This window comes from Miscanthus floridulus, unplaced genomic scaffold, assembly GCF_019320115.1.
Source record: "Miscanthus floridulus cultivar M001 unplaced genomic scaffold, ASM1932011v1 os_1953, whole genome shotgun sequence".
Taxonomy (NCBI): domain Eukaryota; kingdom Viridiplantae; phylum Streptophyta; class Magnoliopsida; order Poales; family Poaceae; genus Miscanthus; species Miscanthus floridulus.
In genome coordinates, this window is record NW_027098004.1 from 1 (window position 1) to 22044 (window position 22044).

General features: G+C 48.4%; 1 protein-coding gene, 1 long non-coding RNA gene and 2 pseudogenes across 2 annotated transcripts; 1 reads left to right on the forward strand and 3 right to left on the reverse strand.

Moving 5' to 3' along the window:
* Positions 1 to 1483: 1483 nt before the first annotated feature.
* Positions 1484 to 1960, reverse strand: LOC136534445 (uncharacterized). The gene is made up of 3 exons (XR_010778720.1): positions 1851 to 1960; positions 1673 to 1765; positions 1484 to 1585 (listed from the first exon to the last, which is right to left on the reverse strand). It is a non-coding gene; the product is annotated as an uncharacterized lncRNA (long non-coding RNA).
* A 3448-nt stretch (positions 1961 to 5408) lies between these two features.
* On the reverse strand, positions 5409 to 6963 carry LOC136534446 (rhomboid-like protein 14, mitochondrial). The gene is made up of 2 exons (XM_066526877.1): positions 6611 to 6963; positions 5409 to 6275 (listed from the first exon to the last, which is right to left on the reverse strand). The coding sequence occupies exons 1-2, from the start codon at positions 6848 to 6850 to the stop codon at positions 5481 to 5483; spliced, it is 1035 nt and encodes a 344-aa protein (XP_066382974.1). The 5' UTR covers positions 6851 to 6963; the 3' UTR covers positions 5409 to 5480.
* Positions 6964 to 8942: 1979 nt separating this feature from the next.
* On the reverse strand, positions 8943 to 21175 carry LOC136534444 (uncharacterized; annotated as a pseudogene).
* LOC136534448 (uncharacterized) lies at positions 14105 to 14972 on the forward strand (annotated as a pseudogene).
* Positions 21176 to 22044: the final 869 nt, after the last annotated feature.

A 22044-nucleotide genomic window follows, 5' to 3' on the forward strand; every position in this document is an offset into this window, starting at 1 on the left:
CAGCGAGATCGGCGTCACCAAGGCTGAGGTGGGGAACAGTCAGACAAAAGGTAAACTTCAGAGCGCAAGTCCCAAATGCAAACAGTATAATGAAGGTGAAGCACACCTAAAATTCCCAATGAATACAGAGCAGACGCCCAAATCTGAAGCCACCCTGCACACAATAGGAACAACATCCGAGACCTGTCCCAAAAGCACAGCCCAGTTCACTTGAGAGTTCAGACATTGCCCACACACGACGCCTACATCCATCAGTTGAACGCTGACGGAATGTCTGATCACCGAACAGCACTAGAGACTAGAGAGTGTTACCACTAGGTCTGCCTTGATGGAGTTCAGCCACTCCGCCTCGGCGATTTTTTTTTAATTTTAACCATTTTTTTAATATAATTTTAAATTTAACACTGATGATTTTTTTAAAACTAACACTTTTGACCGCGCCTATTGCTCTGGCGCGGCCAAATGCCTGTGCCACGTCATGCATGGTGGCGCGGCACAGGACTGACGTGGCGTGGGCCGGCCTGGGGGCCGATGACGTGGTGGGTCTTGCCACGCCACCGACCCTGGCGTGTCAGTGCCGCGCCCTGTTGCGTGGCGCGGCTGGACCAAACATACCGCACGAGCAGCCACACCACCTGGCCGCTGCGCCTGCCGCCGGCCCGGGCTACCTGGATGGTAGAATCGAAACGCGTCGCACCCGTATTTTGTTGAGTTTTTTCACGGCCGAATAGAGAATTTGATAAGCCAATGATTAGTTTTTCGTCTTTCATAATACGGTTATGCACCATTTTAACTAATCAATTACGAAAAATTACCACCGGTGTCCAGATACGCCGGGACTGCCGGTTCCCGAACGCAGGGTACTTAATTTCGCCGGCAGTGCTGCCGTGACTCAAAGAAACGAATAAGAAGCAAGTTGACAAGCTGCCACATAACATATTCATTGTTTTGACATAAGTTTGACATAACATAACCAAATAACCCCGCAAGTTTCGGATGCCAATATTCGTTTGACCTAAACAAACTAAGACCCAAGAGTGTAAGGATCCCTCGGACGCCTCTGTTTGTTCGGATTTGTTGGCAACACATTGGGAGTGTAGCCAACGTCGGTATGGTCGCGTCGACGGTGCGTACGGCTCGTACCCTGCAGGTATATGATACGCATGATTACTTATAATTCTTTATGATCGTTAGTTCATAGAGCCTACGTATTGAAACAAACTATCTTTGTTAGTACCTGTGAGGCTCCTTGGGTGCCAAACGGGGCACCACCCAGCTGACACATGCCGATCTCGTCATGCGGCCATTCGTCCCACTAGCCGTGCTGTCCGCGGAAGCTCGAGGGTTCGTCGTCGTCGTCATCGTTCTCCTCGTCCTCGATTGCAGGGTCCTTCCCAGCGCTATGATGTGGTGGTGTACGCACCGCGGAAGTGACACCCTACATCATCGGCTGAGAAGAGCCGGCTGGTGTCCTCAAAGAGGCTGAAGACGTACCATCCGACCGCGCGGGGAGTGGTGGTTCCTCATAAGGAGTGTCCATGCAGCTTAACTTCTGAGCTAGCTTCCTATAGCTCTTTTTCACCTTCTGCATAAATAGACGTTAAAGTTAGTTCATTACCCAAACGCATATACACTAAAGAAATATTTTCGAAACGGACAAGTTTATGTTTACCTCCACAAAAGCCATGAGAACGCCTGACCCCTGCCCTCTAGACTCGTGAAGCCGGAACGCTGCTTCGTTGGACAGCCTTGACAATTGTGTCGTCTGTGTACAGAAACGCGGTTGGACAGTTTTAGTACACATACTTAATACCAAAAGGATAACAAATTGTACCATTCAAGTATCTTACCACGTATCTTTGAAGCGGGGCTCTCTGTAGTTGTGTGTCCTCCCTAGTGGTAACGTCGTACACATCTTCGATGACATCTTCCTCCGAGTCCTCGTCAATCGCCACGTCAGTGTACGGGGGCTTGATATGTGTCCTCATAGACCTGTGAAGCCACCGCAGGTACTCGTCGAAGGTGTGTTGGTCGTGTGGAGGACCCGCAAGGACCGCATGTGGTACCCTGGTCTGCCACAAATGGATGTACGAGCTGTGTGTCACGCGCCAATCCTTAGTCTTGTACATCTTCCTGCGGTTAAACCTGCAACAAAACGATATTAGTTGTACCAAACACACCTCTGAATTGTAGCATTGTTATTAATCGATAACGCACCCGTGCAATACTTGATTGGTGGAGTAAAGCGGTGGTGAGCAGCCTGTCATTCTTCCAAACTGTCTGCAGACCCGGATGGGCAAGTGAATCTCGACCACATGGAAGAAAATAAGAGGGACGTCGCAGTGATACTCGTGTGACTCGTCCCTAGTGACAGGACTCAGATAGTCCTAGAGCTCCGGAGAATCCCAAGGACACAAAAACACCTGAAATTTCGTAATTGTGTTAGGTTGTGATATAGTGTACATCGAAGAAGACACTGCTACGATAGTATAGAGAGCGTAACCTGGTTCCGTGTCAGGACGTCGAGACCATCCGTATACTCCCTGTACTTGCGCCACGCATTCCCTCTAACTAACTGTGCTTCCGTCTAGATATACAAAGTTGTAGAGAGTGTATCATGCCCGTTTCATTGCTGCATTGAACACGATAATGAATTAGCAACAAATAATCTCATCATATCTAACAGCCTAGAAGAATATAATGAACCGAAGTACTTACCGGTAAACCATTATTAAGAGACCTCCCAACGGGCAATCATTCCCAACACCAAACCTGGAGTAGGTAGGAGCAACCCCCAAGGTTCGCATGTCCTGAGGTGCGACGACAGGCAACGCATAACTGTCGATACGTCCATGCCAGGACTGCACTGCCCCAGCTGTATCCCGCTATGTTCTCCCATGGCTGACGAAGTATGTCAAGGAAGATCCAGCTGATGGTGTTGCCCGAGGCGTCTGGGAAGAGGAAAGCACCAAGAAAGTGCCAGAGCCACACTCGAGCGAACCTGTCGATCTATGCCTCCTCAGCTTGTGGGTCCAAGTACTCAAAGCGCTCTGTGATCTAGGACGACGAAACACCAGAACTTTTCCTGTAATTGATCAAAGAAAATGAGACCCGATGCCAGCTGTAAAGCAATGCAAGTATTAAATAGGCTTGAATTACTCACTTATTTTTCTTGGAAGCATCGTCGTCCGTTGGAAGAAAACCAGTAAACTGAGCCACCAGCTCCCTCCAGTGATCGTTGTCAACTATCCCTGTCACTGAAAGTCCCCCCAACCGAAGGCCTAAAATAGCTTTCACGTCCTGCAACGTCAAGGTCATCTCGCCACAAGGTAGGTGGAACGTGTGGGTCTCAGGCCTCCACCTGTTATAAGAATAGAACGACTGTTAGTTGCCTCCAATTTGTTACAAGAAAGTTTACGTACAAAGAATGCACTCGCATCTGTCTACGGCTGTAGTAAGTAGTGCTGGGTCAAGGGGCAGAAGACCGTGGTTGACAACACGGACAAGCTCGAGGAAGCCGGCACGCCGTATATACGGTGTATAACACTCGTCCCACTGATGCGCCCTGGTGTGAGTGCGGGGCCTCAAAGGAGGCAAGGACACCTCTGCACCGTTGTCACTCCAGATGTGTGCTCGGTGCTGGTCGTCGTACTCCACCTCCAGAATGGGGTACAACGGGTGCTGCGTGGGAGGGGCCATCCTATTACAAATTGATAAACAAAGCGTTAGAGTATTCAAATTAACAAAATTGAAGTTAACATTAGTAAGTTCACAGACAAATCACAAACAAATTCACTAACCTAACTAGCCTAAATCTCTAAACCCAAAATCCTAACTATACTAGATAATAAATACATAATCAATCCGTATAAAACTTTGGTTCTAAAATTACAAGTAATCTCTCCGTCTTAAAATAAATACACATCTTGCTTCTCGAGTAGTCAAATAAGTTTAAGTTTGATCAAAACTAAAAAAACGGTATCAATATTTCTATCTCCTAATAAGTTTATTACGAAAGTATACTCCATGCTTAATGTAATAGTACCTATTATGTATCATAAATATTAGTACGCTATTATATAAATTTGGTCAAAGACACTAATAGTCAATGAAAATAGCCTCGATGCCCCTACATACTCCTAAAAATACTAGCACTAGCAGACCATCATCAACTCATTTGCTTCTGCGCCGGCCGCTCGAGGATTGCGAGGGCACGTGGGGGTACCGTAGGGATACAAAAAATACTAACTATACTAGATAATAATAAAAAATATGAAATCGAGAGGGAGGTACCTTAGGAGCGGGCGGCCTTGACACGCCGGCGTTTTTGGCGTGGCCGGCTAGGGCGCTGCGCGGCGTGGGCGAGCGGCCGAGGCCTGGCCGTGCGGGCGCGGGCGGGGCGAGGCGAGGCTGGGCGGGCGCGTGCGGCCGAGGCAGGGCGCTGGCGGCGGCGGCGGCGTTCGGGCGGGCGAGCAGGGCAGGGGTGCGTGCGGGCGGGCGAGCAGGCCAGGGTCGGTGGCGCGGCAAGACCCGCCACATCAGCCCTGTGCCACGCCACCATGCATGGCGCGGCACAAGCATTTGGCCGCGCCAGGGCAATAGGCGCGGCCAAAAGTGTTAGTTTTAAAAAAACCGACGGTGATAGATTTAAAATTATATTCAAAAAAGGGTTAAAATTTAAAAAAAACCGCCTCGGCCGTGAGGAATGACTCGCGGGGCACCACCACTGCCTCACGGTAGTGCATTTCGCAACCGGAGCATCAGGCGGCAGCCATACGACACGGGGAACGAGGAGGGGGTCAGGGATAGCGAGGGTAGTACCTTCTCTAGCGTGGCGAGGGGGTCGACGGTGAGGGCATCGGCCTGGACGGCGCCGCAGACGAGGATGGCCCTGCGGATGCGGATGCGGAGGCGCGGCGACCGCACCTCGGCGGTGAAGACGAACTCCGGCACGGTCGCCGCCCTACAGGAGCTCGTGCCGCCGCCGTTCGCCCTACGAGAGCTTAGGCGCGCTCGCACCGCCGCCCGCCGCCCGTCCTACAGGAGATCAGGCGCGCTCTCACCGCGGTGGCTCCTGTTTTTTCGTACGGGAAAAAAAGGGTTCCAATTCTAGTGAATACGAAGGGGGAGGCCTCGGTATCGTGGGCAGGCTCGAGCAGACGGGGCGAATACTGGGCGGTTTTGGAGCTCGTTTCCACTTGCGAATACCAAGACCATCCAAACAACGGAATTGGGGGTATTCAATGCCAATGCCAAATCCTCGGCCTGAATACCAACATCCAAACGAGCCCTAAAGGATAATGCTATATCAGTAACAGTCTCCTTCAAATAATGAGGAAAAATTCAATTATGTAAAGTAAAACATTCCTCAACATGAGGAGGGCCAAATGTGCTTAAACCATCAAGCAGACGAATGGAACTGCCATACTTTAACTTTGTTCAGCAGCACACAATGTCTGTACTGATAACAATGATTTACATCATCTATCCAATCTTTGCAGCCTCCTACGGCGCATCTCATCATCTGAGAGTTCCGTGCTACCCCTGGCTTGATGATGCTGTCTCCGCAAAAAGGCATGGTCCTCTCGTGCAGTGCTGCACATCTCACAGATATCTGTGGAAACTGAATTGTCATAGGTGCAGGTTGGACATCTCCATAAACCTCGAGGGCTGCCTCTTGCTGATATGCGGCGCCCAACCCTGCCCCGACCTGTTGCGCGGCCCTGTGAACGGGCAGACCGTAGAAGATTCTGAGCAAACCTCACTGGCCAGGTCACGACATTGGCAATGCTTGAGATCAGGAGAGTGACCGGATCTGGCCCGTTGAATGCACGCTTCAGCCAAAGGTAAACCAGTCCAGCAAGTATGCCACCAAGATGGCCAAGAAAGGATGTCCCAGGGAGGAAAACCTGGATGAGGATCAACTCAGCCCAGGCAGCATATTTCGCTGGAATAACCATCCCGTGCAGGTACACGAAATCGTCCGACCAGGTGTTCAGCACAACCTTCATGGCAAACAGAACACCAGAGAATCCAACTGCGTGCTGATCATAGTACGCGGTATCGTCACCGAGCAAGAGCAAGCCTTTGGACAGCAGCAGCGTGATACCCTGCGACAGGCCAAGCAGCACAGCAACCATGGAAGCAAACTCAACACTACCCATGGATGTCTCGAGCTGAATGCCCTTCCACAGCAGCGACGTCATGTTGTAGAAGAGGTGGCTTTCACTCAAGTGGTAGAACGGGGACAGGAAGAAGCGTGCCAAGTCGCCAAACTGCAAAAATGTTCACCATAATCAGTCTTGGAGCTAGGAACTGAATGCAAAGATATATGTGATGATCAATCTTGGAGCTAGGAACTGAATGCAGAGCTATATGTGGCTGGAAGATTAAGTCGACATACTGCAAGAATGTTCATCAATCATCATAATCAGTATTGGGACTTAGAACTAAATACAGAGCTATCTGTGTGGCTGAAAGATTATGCGTAATCATTGGGTGATGACGTCCTAGTCTCCTAGAACAGTTTGTGTGCTCGAACTGGAGATTCGAATTTGGGTATAACTTTTTTGCAGAGTAAAATTTCAATGTATGAGTCGAATTTGGGCACCTCGACGATGAGCTGCGGGTTGAAGGAGACGCGCGAGAGCGAGGGCAGGACCCCGTCGAGCGCGCCGGGGCGGAGGTAGATGAGCGAGTTGGCGGCGAGCAGCGCGGCCGTGACGGGCGGCCGGGAGGCGCCCGTGCGGCCGTACTCGATGAGCACCTGCAGCGCCAGCAGGGGCAGCATCCCCCGCGACGCCTCGAGGCCGAAGCCGCGCCGCCGGGCGCTGCTCATGCCGGACCCCATCTCCGGAACGGCGGAACCGAAGCCGCGGCTGCCCTGCCCCCTTCGCACGCAAACCCTTGCGCGCTTGAAGCTGAAACCCCTCCTCCGCCTTCCTATCGCCTTGCGGGGCTTGCGGTTGCGGCACTGGCAAGGGAAGGCGGATGGGCCATGGATGGCGGCGATGCAATCGAACCTTCCGGACTCCCCTTGGGCCTCGGCTCAACGCCAGGCAGGCATTCGGTCTCCCCGCTGGGCTCGGCGCGAGATTCACGAGCTAAAACCACCTGGGCCGTGGCCCAGAAACGAAGAAGCCAGGAACTGGAGGCGGCCGTTCAAGTGTTTAGGTAGGTTTTCAACGAACGTTTCATATGAGCTAATTAGATCATTTCCAAAATTTGTCATGCCAATAATTTGGCAAGACATAATTTTAGCTAGTATTTGGTTTGCAACAAAAAATTGCCAAACTCTCGTATTTGGCTTGCCAAATCTATGGTAATGTTTTGCTTAACTTTTAACTTGTTAAATCCTTGGCATGGCAAATTTTTGGTGTCAACCAAGCACGCCCTATATACACATGTTACAAACGTATGTTTCAAATCTTTCATGTGTTCTCAGACGTATGTTGCAAATGTTTTATTTTGATGTTTTAAATGTAGATCTTGGTGTTGCACATGTTATAATGGCTATACACGCATGTGTTCAAGTGTATGTTTCAAGTGTTTTATCTGTTTCAGACGTATGTTGCAAGTGTTTCATTTGGATATTTCAAATGTAGATCTTGGTGTTGCAATGTTATAATGGCTATACACGCATGTTTCAAGTGTTTCATCTATTTGAGATGTATGTTGCAAATGTTTTATTTTGATGTTTCAAAAGTAGATCTGGCGTTGCACATGTTGCTATGGCTATACACACATGTTTCAAGCTCGTGTTTCATCTGTTTTAGACGTATGTTGCAAATGTGTTTCATTTGGATGTTTCAAAAATAGATCTCGGGGAAACACATGCCGCTGCTGTTAGTGCGCCGCCGTGTGTCACCGTGCGCGCCTGCTGGAGCTGCTGCTACTAAGATGCGGGCGTGTGAAACGGAGCGGGCTCGGGGTGGTCCCCGCGCAGCCTCTGGAATAGGATGGGTGCGGGCGCGGGAGCACCGTCCGACGCTAGCGCTCCGAATCGTTTGTCCGAGCGCTAGCAAGTCCGTATTTGTTAAGGACTATTCTAAAATGAATATATTTATGCAGTATGTACATCGATTCATTATTTTATTATTTTTTTTCTTAAATTTTACATATATTGATTCATTATTGCTTTTTTTGCTGTTGACTAATATTTTTGCATCCATACTTTTGTATTAGTTTCCTTTTGAATGTTTTATATTTGATTGAAATAGTTATTTATTTATATTCTTTTAATTTTTTTATTAGATATCCGGATGCTACGTATCCAACTTTTATTTGTTTTGCATTCGTATTCCAATATTCGAATCCAGATTTATATGTGGCAAAAAAGAAATCAATGTCCAATCAACAAGTCTATCCGTTTGGCTACATTATTTATGTCTGACCGTACGTAGTTTTGAAGTTGATTAGAATAGAATATAAAAATATATAATTAATAGCTCAATCTACTAGTAGTAGTACAAAACACGGATTGAGGTGGATAGATCGAGCGTAGAAGGGAAGAGAGGTCCCGTCGTCTACATACAGTACGTAGGCCACTAGCATGGAGCAGGCATACTAGTAGAGGCGTAGTATAGCATGATAGTGGCACGAGTAGGAAGCACAGCTATGCACTGCCGTGTGTATAGCATGGTAGCATGGTAGCCTGGGTTTGGATTGGACTTGATTTGACGTTGCATTGTCGTCTGTGCAAGTGCAGGCATGCATGCGGCAAGGGTACCTAGTGCTGCCGTGCGTCATAGCCGCGACTAGATCAGTAGTGTGGCAGATCCTGCCATGTCATCGGTCAGCAGCTTTGGTCGTCGCCACGTCATCCACCAGCCACGCCACCATGCATGACGTGATACACACGTTTCGCCACGCCATGGCAATAGGCGCGGCCAAAAATGTTAGTTTTGAAAAAAAAATTAAACAATGTTAGATTTAAAATTAGTTTAAAAAAACGTTAAAATTAAAAAAAAAATCTCCATGCGGACGCTCCACTGTTTTGGACCAGTAAACGTATAGACTGCCTGCATCCTTCACACGGAACGACTGGCCATTGCAAAGAAACCAGCTGGTGTCATCCAATTCCCGGCCATCCATCCGCGACCACTCCATTGCTTCCATGTCCAGCCTAAAGAACTCAAACGCATTCTCCATCGTTTCAGGACGGCGCGATACAAGCACAACTTCCCCGTGGGACGCGACAAGGAAATGGCGGTGGTTCTCTTGGCTCCAGCATTTCGGACAAGGCGGCGCCACTGTTCTCCTTCTCCCCCAGGTCATTTCAGTGATGTCGAAGACGAGGATCTGCCCACTGACTTCCACGCAGATGACCTCCGTTCCGAGCAAAGCTAAATCGGCGACCCAAGTGCGCTCAAGTGACCTGCGCATTGTTCTTGACATGCGGTGAGGAGGTTCAAGTTCAGCACCGTTCGTGTAGACACTCCAGTACGTGTCTTCAGGGATTTTTTTTATATTTTTAATACTTTTTTGAAACTATTTTCAAATATGACATTGTTTTTTTTTTTCAAAACTAACACTTTTCGCCGCGCTTATTCGTATGGCGCGGCGAAATCACGTTGACGCGCCATACATGGAGGCGCAGTAGGAGCGATAACGTGGCAGCGATCAGGACCGCTGAACAATGACGTGGCCGGGGCTGTCGTGCCGCGGATCTGGACGTGGCACTGACGCGCCACGGAGAATGGCGCGGCAACAGTGAACGCTGCAGTGTGCGTTGCAGCAAAACTGAAGAGGGCGTTGCTTGGAGCCGCAGTGGAAAAAGGCATGTCAGACGACAAGGACTGCATGCTAGCTGTAAGTGCGAAATGTGGTGTGAGCCTAGCTCGCAGCGCCGCTTCAGTGGGAAAAGGCCAAAAGGCAAAGGGTGAGCGGATCGTATGCAAACTGCAACCATTGCTATGGAGAGGAGACGATGGGCCTTCAACGTACGTGCATGAGGACAGCAATAGCAAGCTGATGCGGCTGCTAGCTAGTATGAAGCTATGAAGCACATATGGATATGGAGCAAGCAGCAGCTAGCTGGGTTAAAGCTGCAAAACTAAGCGTCAACGTGGTTGCTAATTGCTAGCCACCAGCTATACAATGATCGAATGTTGTTTAATTTGATGAAGAACCATTTCATCACTTTAGGAATAACCTCTGTCGTCTTTATCTTAAAAAAAGAATAAACTCTTGGATTGTATATATGTTCGTGGTTTTGAACGAGTTACCTATATATGGTAAAACACAATTTGGACCACTAGTTATAAATAGTACTCCCTTCATCCGAAAAAATGCAATTATAGGATCCGTGTCAACCAAACTGACTCAAGTTTAATCAAGTGTATAGCAAATAGTACTTATCATTTATGTGTTCAAATAAATTTATTATGAAAATATATTCTATAACTATTCCAATGGCACTTATTTTGTATCATGAATGCTAATACATTTTTTATATAAATTTAATCAAAGTTTAAACTGTTTGACTTCTCGAAAAACGAGAATTGCATTTTTATTTGGACGCAGGGAGCATGCAGTAGTAATATATAAGTGAAGCATGGTTCACAACATTCAAAGATTTTGGATTATTAGCTATTTTTCACTTTGTCTGGTTGTGACTGTATTTTCCAAGTGCTTAGCTTGAAATTCTCCTAATTACAGTTTCGAGCAAACAACTAATTTAATCACCGTACATTTTATAACTAAAAAACTGATTAAATCTAATCACCTCAATCGAACAAAAATAACTAGTTAGGGGTATGCTTGAATACCAAGGGCTAATTGTTCGCTGACTAAAATTAGTTCTAACCTATCCATACAGGGAGGGCTAATATGTAGGCTAACTTTTTAGCCAAATCTTCAATGAGTTGTTAACCAAATCGCTAGTTATAAATGGGCTAAGCTAGTCCTAGCTGATCATACGAACATGTCCTTTCATCAAACAATTCATGGGTTCATCCAAAAACTTCCTCGTTGACCCAAAAGCTCAGCGAACAAAACTGGTAATAATGGTAACACCCCCTTTCGTAACAGTTTTTTAAAAGCATACTCATATCACATATCAGTAAACAGTCGATCGAGTGAGTGAAACTTCAGGAGAGCAGTTGGAACCGACGCGATGGATATGGAGTGGTGTGCAACTGTACATGGACACCGTAGCTAGCTAGCCTCCGCTCATTTGAAAAGACGGCCGTAACGGTGTGCCTGCGTACGTATATACACGCTATGACTACGTACCTTTTTTTTTGTCCCTCCTCCGAGTAGAAACAATAAGGAAATCAGTAAAGCTAATAACGGCCTAACGCACGCGCGGATCCAGCCGGCGAGAGCTGCGCGCCCGCGCAGGCTTCATGCGTGTGCGTCGTGCATCGTGCATGCATGCAGCGCGCGGCCCGCCGAGCGAGAGCTGTGCGGGGTGTGCGGTACAAAATGATGCGAAATCACCGTTTCCCGCGCTATTCTCAATGGCGCGTCAGTGCCACGTTTAGATCCGCGGCATGCAGCCTCGGCCATGTTAGCGTTCAGCGGTCCTGGTCGCTGCCACGTAATGGCTCATACCGCGCATCTATGCATGGCGCGTCAACATGATTTTGCCGCGCCATGCGAATAGACGCAATCAAAAGTGTTAGTTTTGAAAAAAAAATAGTGTCATATTTGAAAATAGTTTCAAAAAAAATGTTAAAAATAAAAAAATTCTCTCCAGGGCAGGCGACGTGCACGGTCGGAACGATGTTCCAGATCTCGAACCGTGCGACGACGAGAGGTGTTCCGTGAGAACCGACGTAGAAAACGAAGAACCCGTTGTACCCACTACTGAAACAGAGACTTTGCCGAGTGTAAATTTCTTTATCGAGTGTTAAAAATCGGACACTTGGCAAAGATCTTCTTTGCCGAGTGCTGCACTCGGCAAATATTTCTTTGCAAACACAGGCACTCGGCAAAAGACTTCTTTACCGAGTGCCAGACTCTCGGCAAAATCTCTACACTCGGCATAGGCTGCCCGTGAAACGGCGCCCTGCCACGGCCTTCTTTGCCGAGCGCCTGCGGTTAGGCACTCGGCAAAGATTTGTTTTTTTTGTTTTAAATTTCTTTGCCGAGTGCCCCAGATCTGGCACTCGACAAAGATTTATTTTTTTTAAAATTCTTTGCCGAGCGTCTCAGATCTGGCGCTCGGCAAAGATTTTTTTTTATTTTTAAAATACTTTGCCGAGTGTCCCCTGGACGGCACTCGGCAAAGATTTAATTTTTTTATTATTATTTATTTGCCGAGTGCTCCTCTGGATGCACTCGGCAAAGAGGAAATTTAAAAAAAAAAATCAAAACATTCTTTGCCGAATGCCTGATGGCTGGCACTCGGCAAAGACACCCTTTGCCGAGTGTCATGCCCCGGCACTCGGCAAAGTTTTTTTGTTTTTTTTTGTTTTTGGCCTCCAATTTTTTTGTGCTGCCTTTTTAAAGCACCAGGAACTCCTAGTTACAATTTGGGGATTTTTTGTGGCTTTTTGTTATATTTAGTTACTTTATTTCGTTTACTTGAATTTTTCCGGAAATTAGAAATTTGAACTGCACGTGGTACGAATAATGGAGTTTAATGATTCGAAAATTGATAGTCATGTTAGTGAGTGTTATGAGAGGCCGTATCCAGGAACGGACCCGAAATTTTGGACATCTTATTCACGAAACATGTCCGCGAAATTGCGTGTGAAGTGTTTATAAATTCTATAAAAAACAAACGAAGTCCGAAAATCATGAAACGTGTTGAGATGTCGTGATATCATATGTGGAGGCTATGATAAAATTTTCAGAAGATTTCGTGCACGTTGTCATGTACGATGCTTACAAACCAGGACATCTCCACATGTGTCCAGAAGATTTCGTGCCGGCCCTTCCCCCAGCCGCGCCGCCCGCCGCCTGCGCGCCAGGCTGCGCCGTGCCCCCGGCTGGCCCTTCCCCCGGCCGCGCCGCCCTGACCTCGGCCGGCCCTGCGCCCCGGTCGTGCCTTTTTTCTGGCCTTGCCCTGCCCCCGGCCACGCCCCGTGGACCACCCGCCCCAACGCCATCCGTGCTCGACCCCGTCCCCGACTCCGCCTGATCCCGACGCCGCCCGCCCCTACCCCGTCGCCCGTCAGGTATGCCTTCTCACTTATTATTGTCGAGGTAGTGGTAGTTGTAGTAGTATTAGTTGTACTAGTGGTAGTATTAGTACAACTAGTGGTAGTATTAGTAGTAGAATTAGTGGTAGTAGTAGTAGAAGTAGTGGTAGTAGTAGTACAACTAATGATATTAGTTGTAGCAATAGTGGTAGTAGTAGAAGAACCAATGGTAGTAGTAGTAGCAATAGTGAAAGTAGTAGTACAAGTAGTGGTACTACTTGGATATATTCTTCTGCATGGATTGATATCCAAACTACATGGCTTCTGTTGAGCCATATGTGCTTGTCGGCCATCGTGCCGTTGTTTTTTGTAGGTTTTGGAAATCTCACCGTGCAGGGGAGGTTCTGCTGATTTTTTTTTGTAAATAACAGTATTTTGTTCCATTTTTGTAGAGAAGAGCCTGTCAGAGTTGAGTCGGAGTTCTCGCCACCGTGTCGGTCTGCCTGCACCGCGTCGTCTCGCCACTGCACCGACCCGCCACGGCCCCGCTAGCCTGACTCCGTCGCCACCCTAGGTATAACCCCTCTTTTCGTATCATTGTCGTAGATCGCGTAACCCAGTTAGGCGTCTCCCGTTCGAAAGAGATACGGTTGGAGGTATGCAGATCTTTGCATATCTATGACCGTATCTATTTCGAATTGTCCACGCTTTTTGGACAGCCCGCGAATGCGTAGATGGGTTAGTTTCCATGTTCTGCTCTAGTCCGAGACAGAGTTTCGGCATCACCTCCCTGTTGTTCTTCAGATACACACTCTTCTTTGGCAGGACGTGTATCTGGAGAACAGCGGGGAGGTGCTACCGAAATTCTGTCTCGGATAGGAGTAGAGCATGGAAACTAACCTCATCTACACATCTGCGGGTGGGATTAGGACCTATCCTCACCTATTAGACAGTAGGAACACCATGTACATGCAATTAATGGTTACATTACTCGCCGATACATATGTTAGAGGATGGATGACCGTCAGTGGATGTACATGGGCTGGAGAAGTCAGAGTGATTACACCACGGAATGGATGAACAAGACCGATGCTTTCTTGAACAGTGCATTTGGCAACGCTGCTAAAGGACATTGCCTAGTTTTGTGTCCCTGCAGCAAATGTGGAAACAGGAGAAGGGTAAACAAGGTGGAAATGGGTAAACATCTTGTGAAGAATGGATTTACGCCGGACTACACCCAGTGGGTCCACCATGGTGAAGCCCATCGTATGAGAGAGGAGGTGGTGAGACCACGGGTGGAGGCTTTTGATGCTGATGCCGGGGTAGCAGACATGTTAGATGACTTTCATCAAGGATAGTTCGATGAGGGACATGAGAAGGAGGAGATGGAAGCAGCCGCATAGGCGTTCTATGATATGATGGACTCGACACAGAAACCTCTTCATGATCGGTCAACGGTATCTCAACTGGATGCCATTGGACGCTTAATGGGGTTGAAGTCCGAGTTAAACTTAAGTCGACCTAGCTTCGATAAGATGTTGGCCGTGATTGGCACCTTGCTTCCGGAGGGCCACATTCTGCCGAAGAGCATGTATGAGTCACAGAAACTCCTTCGAGCACTTAAGATGCCGTATGAGCAGATACATGCTTGTCTGAAAGGGTGTCTCCTATTTAGGAAAGAACACGAGCATGCAAAGTTCTGTCCAAAGTGTGAATCCTCCAGGTACCTGGAGGTAGACTCTGATGATGGCCAGAAGAGGCAACTTACGATCCCCATGAAAATCCTACGGTACCTTCCGTTCCTACCGAGGATCCAACGGCTATACATGACCGAGGAATCCGCGAAACAGATGACATGGCACAAAAATGGCAAACAGTACAATCCTGACAAGATGGTACATCCATCCGATGGTGAAGCTTGGATCCGCTTTAATGACAAACATCGTGACAAAGCAGATGATGCTCGTAATGTACGTGTCGCGTTGGCAACAGATGGGTTCAATCCTTATGGAATGATGGCTGCCCCATACACATGTTGGCCCGTCTTTGTTATCCCCCTTAATCTCCCCCAGTGTCTCCTTTCAACGATATAACGTATTCTTGTCATTGATAATTCTTGGACACCTAGGGAGTAATATGGGTGTGTTCATGGAGCCCGTATTTGATGAATTGGTCCGTGCTTGGGATGAAGGGGTATGGACATACGATCGAGCTACAAAGACAACCTTCAAAATGCACGTTTGGTACCACTACTCCCTGCATGACTTCCTGGCGTATGGGATATTCTACGCCTGGTGTGTTCACAGGAAGTTCCCATGCCCAATATGCAAGGAAGGTGTGATGTTTATTTGGTTGTAGAAGGGTGGCAAGTATTTGTCGTTTGATAGACATCGTCAATTCCTACCTCTTGACCATCCATTCAGACAAGACATCAAGAACTTTACGAAAGGCGTCAAAGTGACAAACCCTGCACCGCGGATGATGAATGGTGCTGAGGTTCATGCTCAGATAGGTGCTCTCGTGCCCAATGAAGAAGGTGGTTTTATGGGATATGGTGAGCAGCATATGTGGACTCATATCTCGGGCATGACGAGGCTCCCCTATTTCGATGACCTTCTTCTACCACATAACATTGATGTAATACACACTGAAAAGAATGTCGCCGAGGCACTTTGGGCAACACTCATGGACACTGAAAAGTCTAAGGACAACCCAAAGGCTAGAGTAGACCTGGCAACGTTGTGCGATAGACCAAATCAAGAGATGCAACCTCCTAGTCGTGGCAAGACCTAGAGAAGGCCTAAGGCTGATTTCGTCTTGAAAAAGGACCAAAGGAGGGAAGTACTTGAATGAATCAAGAAGCTAATGTTCCCTGATGGGTATGCAGCGAATCTAAAGAGGGGAGTTAACTTAGGCACTCTGTGAGTCAACAGGATGAAGAGTCATGACTACCACATATGGATTGAGCGGCTTCTTCCGGTGATGGTTCGAGGCTATGTCCCGGAGCATGTCTGGCAAGTGCTGGCAGAGTTGAGCTACTTATTCCGCCAGCTTTGTGCCAAGGAGCTCTCTCAGACCGTCATTGATGACTTGGAAAAAGCGGCACCCGTGTTGCTCTGTAAGTTAGAGAAGATCTTTCCACCCGCCTGCTTCTTGTCGATGCAGCATTTGATTGTGCACCTCCCGTATGAGGCACGGATGGGGGGGCCCATGCAGAACCATTGGTGCTATCCAATCGAGAGATGTCTGAAGACTCTTCGCAAAAAATGTAGAAATAAAGCTAGAATTGAGGCTTCCATTGCAGAGGCATACATTCTAGAGGAGGTGTCGAACTTCACAGAGAAATACTACACTGAGAAACTTCCTAACGTTCATAATCCACCCCCTCGTTACAATGCTGGCGAAAATGAATCGAACCTCAGCCTTTTCCAAGGGCAACTTGGTAGCACAAGTGCATCGACCATTAAGCAATTGAAAAATGAAGAATGGCGTAGTATCATGCTATATGTGTTGACCAACCTTGTTGAGGTGCAACCGTTCATTCGGTAAGTTCTAAATGAACTTGTTTCATTTCGCCGTATGTCCTTGTTTCGTCGTCCAACCCCCTTGTTTCTCGTTGGTACAGGGAATTTCTTCGTCAATCCTAGCATGGATCAAGGCAACCTACCCCGCAAGAAAATGATACCCTTCTTTTACGGGGTGCGGGACTAGGGAGCTCCGATTTCATTTGTTGGTTCAAACGGAAAGCCCAAACTGATGCGCCTATAAGTGATGAGTTAAGACAGGTTGCAAATGGCTGTGCCGTTAGGGTCAAGTCATTTACCGGTTATGACGTGAATGGATATTGTTTTCACACAGCAAGCTACAAGTAGAGTCGGCCCAATCGACAAACCACAAACAACGGAGTTGTTATGCCCGGCACTGATGGACTCGACTATTATGGAAGAATTGAAGAAATCTACGAACTATCATTTTATGGTTCCAAACCTCTTACTCCTGTCATATTCAAATGCCACTGGTTTCATCCTAGTGTAACGAGACGGACCCCTAAGCTTGGGCTAGTCGAGATTCGACAGGATTCCATCTATCCAGGAAAAGATGTCTACATTATGGCTCAATAGGCCGTCCAGATTTATTATACGTCATACGCGTGCAAAGACACCGAGCATCTTAAGGGTTGGTCTATTGTGCACAAGGTATCGCCACACGGTAAACTACATGTCCCAAACAATGAAGATTATAACTTCAACCCAAACACATATGATGGAGAGTTCTATCAAGAAGAGGGGCTACAAGGGAGGTTTGACAGAGACTTAACCGAAGAGATAGGAATGGAAGTAGATAATGAAAGGGATGATGACGAGGATGCTGGAGACGAGGTGCGAAATCTGAAGGACATACAAATGCTTGAGCGATTACATTTCGGCAATGACAATGAAGACAACATTCCTCCTTCGGATAGTGTTGATGAGTTGGACAATGTTGATAGTGATGACGAGACCTATGATCCAGCTAATTTCAATCATGAAGATTATTTCTAATACATGTAATACTATGTTTTTTGTAATTATGTTTTGTTCATTTTTGCATATATTTCTAATACATGTAATACTATATTTTTTGTAATTATGTTTTGTTTATTTTTGCACCTATTTCTAATTATGTCTTGTTTTTCTTTTTTATTGCAGGTGATTGAACAAAGATGGCGGGCGACCGTCATAGGTCTGTGAACTTGATTTACCAAAGACAACGCCGGTCGCAGGAGGGGGCGGAGGGGTGGCAGAGGGATCGAATAGGAGGAGGAGGACCGCTAGCCATAGGAGGGGGCCGTCTCCTCCCACACCACGTGAGGAGGACCGCCAGCCGCAGGAGGAGGTGGCGCCCATGGACGAGTCAGACGAGGAGTTGGTTCGGTAGACGGAGGAGGAGGAGGAGGAGGAGCAAGAGGTGGTGGAGGAGGAGGAGGGGGGGGGGAGGTGGCAGGCACGGGTTCCGCTTCCTCCAACTCCTCTTCGAGTGTCTACTTGCGAGGTCCCACGAGCCTCCCACAGGTTCCGCTTCGTCACCAATGCCCACTGATTCGCCCCGAAGGACAAAAGTAAGTAACTGTATATGTTATCACCACTACTTCATATGATATGATGAAAAAAACTAATAATTTTTCTTAATTACTTGTGCAGGAACTAGGTGGTTGTGTCGGGTGCTAGCGCACGGCTAGTCAACGGCATCCTGGGTCTTCTGTGCAGGCAGCACTTCCCCGGCATTGTCACGTACGCATCGAAGACGGAGCCGGCCTACTCGTTTGACCACTACATCGTCACCTCCGATGCGGAGTACCCCAACAAGGCGGCGCGGGTGAAGGCAGAGTTTTGGGTAAGTCTCCCTTGCACAACATTGCTCAATACGTCGCATTCATTAGACTTTTCTTGAAATAATGAATCGATACATCGCTTTTGTATGCAGACTTATTACAGATGCGAGGAGGGATTTGAGGCCAGGGCGGAGCAGGCGACTACCAAAGCCTGTAAAAAACTCGTCACCAACATGCATCACGAGGCGCGCATCTAGGCCATCATAACCTACTACGGGTCAAAGCTTGGAGAGAGGAAAACCAAGAAAGACGCAAGAGAGATGCAGCTGACCCGGGAGCAGTACCTTGAGGTAAATGAAGAACATCAACATTGATTCGATTTGAGATTAAGTTGGTTTAATTTGATCTTCTTATATGTCCAATACTTGATGACATGTAGGTGATTCCCTGGTGGTGCCAAGCGTATCCCGAGTGCTGGGCGATGATGGTGGATAGGTGGTTCACGGAGGAGTACCTCAAGATGCACAGGGATGCCCGAGACCGTCGTTTACTGATGCAAGGTCCAGCACACCATCAAGGCAGCCGCAACCTCGCCGGATACAAACAAACATGGGTACGCGAATTGATTTATCTATTGTCACGCTCAGTTCTGTCTGATTTCTAATCATCGTGCTATCTTTCTCGCAGTCGGCGTCACATAGTGGCTAGGCTTGCTCGGACTTCCAAGCATGGTGTATGGCCCACAAGGGTAAGGCGACGTCCGACGTCTCCTTCAACCTGGAGGACCCGCCCGAGGCATACACGAACCCGAGCGTCCACTCCCGCATCAGTGAGTACACTGAGGTGGCGAGGTCGCTCCATGGGGCAGACCATGATCCGAGCACCCAGGACTTCGATGGAGAGGCCGTCATGAGGGCGGGGCAAGGCAAGAAGTATGGACGGTTCTGGCTTGGCGACAACGTCATCGACACGGCCTCTACTCTCTCTCTCTCCCAGATTCGAGCACGGAGCACGAGCGAGAGCCCGGCCATTCGCACACGGCCGACCGTTGCACAGCACCGGGTCGACGCACTCAAGGTTATTCCTGTTTTACTCATCATACATTGATCTTTACACACCTTAATTAGCTTTGCATTACTGAAACATTAGAGTGAAATATTGCAGGCCCGGCTGGGAACAAGAAATAAAGGAACGTCAGGAGCTGGGGGTCCAGTTGGAGGCCGAGCGGGCCGAGCGGCAGGTCCAGGCGCAGAGGCTGATGGACATTACGGATTTCCTACAAGGGCTTGGGCAACGTATGGGCTTGTCTCTGCCACCCTGGGTTGTTGGTTCCACCTCCGCCTCCGCGTCCTGCAGCTGCAGCTACTTCTGTGAGTATCAAAGTTTTTTACTTTCACTTGTGCTTTGCTTGTATGGCCTCTATCGTCCTAGATTAGCTATCAAAATAATCTTGTCTCACATGCAATCTTTTCTCCTTTGTGCAGTCTCCATCTGACGGTGGTTCGAATAATCCACCTCATGCACCTACGAATGATGCATCTGGGCCTTCACCACATTCGCAGTGGCCGAGATGAGTGCATGTTGTATTTTTTACATTTGTTGTTCACTGGTGATGGACTTGTGATGCACTTGTGGACTTTGATGGACTTGTAAACTTATTGGATGGACTTGAGCACTTATTATTATATATTGTGATGGATGTGATATGGGCGGATGGATGTGTGGATGGATGAGATATATATGTGATGGATGAGATATATATGTGATATATGTTTGTATGAATGTATTTGTCATGATGGAATGAAAAAATTTTTTTGCCGTTTTGGGTCACTTTGCCGAGTGTTGCACTCGGCAAAGGACCCCTTTGCCGAGCGCAATGGTCACAACACTCGGCAAAGCTGGCAAAATGGGCGACCAGAAAACAGATTTTCCAGCTTTGCCGAGTGCTGTGACTATAACACTCGGCAAAAAAATTTAAAAAAAAATTTAAACTTTGCCGAGTGCCTGCCGTGTTGGCACTCGGCAAAGAGTTTTTTTTTAAAAAAATCTTTGCCGAGTGCTTGGAGTGGTGGCACTCGGCAAAGAAAATTTCCAAAAAATAAAAGCTCTTTGCCGAGTGCCTTCCGGGTGGACGCTCGGCAAATAATTTTTTTTAAAAAAATAAAAATCTTTGCCGAGTGTCTGGAGGTTTGGCACTCGGCAAAGAAAATTTTCAAAAAAAAAGCTCTTTGCCGAGTGCCTTCCGGGTTGGCGCTCGGCAAAGATTTTTTTAAAAAAATAAAAAAGCTTTGCCGAGTGCATGGAGGGTTGGCACTCGGCAAAGAAAATTCTCAAAAAAAATAAAAGCTCTTTGCCGAGTGCCTCACGTGTTGGCACTCGGCAAAGAAAGTTTTAAAAAAAATTTAAAAAATCTTTGCCGAGTGCCGGCAGGGTTGACACTCGGCAAAGTGACCGTCAACGGAACCGGCGCCGTGACGGTCGCTTTTCTTTGCCGAGTGTTTCCGGGGCACTCGGCAAAGCCTTTGCCGAGTGCCCGATATAAATACACTCGGCAAAAAGTGCTTTGCCGATCAATTTTTTGCCGTGTGTGCTCTACCGAGTGCCGCACTCGGCAAAGGCTTTGCCGAGTGGCAATATAGCCTTTGCCGAGTGCCTCAGGCACTCGGCAAAGAACCTGAATCTAGTAGTGACCCTTGTTGTTCGCGACAGGGGAATTTGACTACTGGCAGGTTGTTAAGCTGTCTGCCGGAGCTTGGGTGGACGAGGCCCCGACCTCACTGCAAGAGCTTCGCGGAGCCCCGACCTCATCTGCAAGAGCTTCGCGGAGGCCCCGACGCCGAGCAACAGACAGACGGAGAATCCGGGCCAGCGTGTGAGGGCGCACGGCAGCTGGATCTAAGGGCCCCGATGCGGGCCCCTTCGTCGGCCGCCCTCGACGAGCGCTCAGCTCCCCGTGGGCCTAGGCCACCAAAGCTGCGAGCTCCCGACTCGAGAAGATTCGGCGAGGGCGAGGGTGCCCCTTCGCGCGGACCGAGCTTCCGTGCCGCCCCTCTCCCCTCCCTTGCCTGCGGCGTGGCCCTACGGTCTTGCCAGAGGCGGCACCTGTGACCCCCTTCCTCAACTCCGGTGTGGGCTCCGGTGCGGTGACCCCGAGGTGCTGCTCTCGCCGGACCGAGCTCCGGTCGTCCCCTTCTGGTGGGCCCGACACCTGGGTGGAGACGTAGAAGGACGAAGAGAGGACGCATGTTTGCGTCGGCACATCTGGTACCAATCCAAATTGCGTCGCTCATTTGCCTAGTCTGTTAGAGGTTGTGTTTTGCTGACAAAAACACCACAAACAACCCATTTTGGATTTGGGTCACGCGGTTGGAGCCGGTCTTACTCCTCGAGCAGATCTTTCTACTTGAAACATCGAACAGAACCGTTTGTTGCTGTTGCGTTCCACTGCAAACATGGCCAATGGAAGCTTGCTTCACCCCTTCGTCAGAGCAGTTGCTTCTTGTTCCCAGCACACCGACCTCCATGGCTCAAGCTGGGTTGGTCGTGTGGATACCTGGCGATGGCGGCCGCGCCTGGCGTAGGGCGGCGGTGCCGGAGACAAGGCAGGTGGGGTGAACAGGAGTACACAGGAACAAGAAAAGG